This window comes from Camelina sativa, chromosome 5, assembly GCF_000633955.1.
Source record: "Camelina sativa cultivar DH55 chromosome 5, Cs, whole genome shotgun sequence".
In the NCBI taxonomy this organism is placed as follows: Eukaryota; Viridiplantae; Streptophyta; class Magnoliopsida; order Brassicales; family Brassicaceae; genus Camelina; species Camelina sativa.
The window spans coordinates 19,580,501-19,581,555 of NC_025689.1; the positions used below are offsets into that span (position 1 = coordinate 19,580,501).

At 37.0% G+C, this 1,055-nt stretch overlaps 1 protein-coding gene across 1 annotated transcript; it reads left to right on the forward strand.

Annotated features, from left to right (window-relative positions):
* LOC109132877 (defensin-like protein 206) lies at positions 460-791 on the forward strand. The gene is made up of 2 exons (XM_019245326.1): positions 460-526; positions 610-791. Exons 1-2 carry the CDS (start codon positions 460-462, stop codon positions 789-791), a joined length of 249 nt encoding a protein of 82 aa, XP_019100871.1.

Genomic DNA, 1,055 nt, shown 5'->3' on the forward strand with positions numbered 1-1,055 from the left:
TTAGTTCTTAGACTAGAAATCAAAGGAAACGAAGGATTTGGCGTGACAAGAAATCTATTGCCATCGTCTAATGATGCCGAGTCGTTTTCGTATAATTAGATTACAAAGTCGCCAAGATTCTTGAGTACTTTATTGATGCAAACAACAATATTATTTTATTTTATGTGCTAAACAACAGTTATTTAAAACCAAAGGAAACATGGACATAATGCGTTACAACGACAATGACAACATTCATTTTGGTTGATTATTTATAATGTAATAAGAAAGACGGCAATGCACAACGATGGCGACATTATGAGCTTGGGAAATCTGAAAGGAAAAGAGGAGGGATTCAACAACGATAACAACATTACAAAACTTTCACTACAAATAGATTACCACTCATTTGCATTTTTCTCACAACAGCTAAGATAAGAAAATAAGTTTAAGAGAAAACCAAAGCTAAAAACAAGACAAATGGCGAAGAACCTCAACTCTGTCAGCTTTACCGTCCTCTTGCTTGTCCTCTTAACGGCTTCCACCGGTATTACTTTTCTCTATTATACTTTGTAACTGTATTCTAATAATCTTGTGGCTGATGATATTCATGAATGTCTCAACATCTAGGGATCCTCAAGAGTGAGGCTCAAACATGCTCCACGTTCTTAGACGAGTGCGGGCCAGCTCCGTTCCTAGGTACAAATGCTGATTGCTTTAAGTGTTGCAAATACACATACGGGAGTCCTCCAGCCTGTAAAGGGCTTGTTGAGGGAAGCGACAAACACTGCCATTGCTACCAAAATCCGTAAGGTTTGAAATAATCTTACGTACCAAATGTAACTTGTGTTTTCACTATTGTGATTGTGTGGAGAACTTTCATGTTCATTTGTAAGTTTATGTTCCAAGTTTCGTTTGCTTCCGTAATAAACAGCAAGGGAAAAGCTAATGATCATTGTTTCCCCCAAGTGTAAAGTCATGTTATCTGCTATTTTCTTTCATTCTTATGAATACAAAACTCATTATGCGTTTGTGTTTCCTCACCTTCTTTCCAAATTCTTCCCCAAGAAACTCTC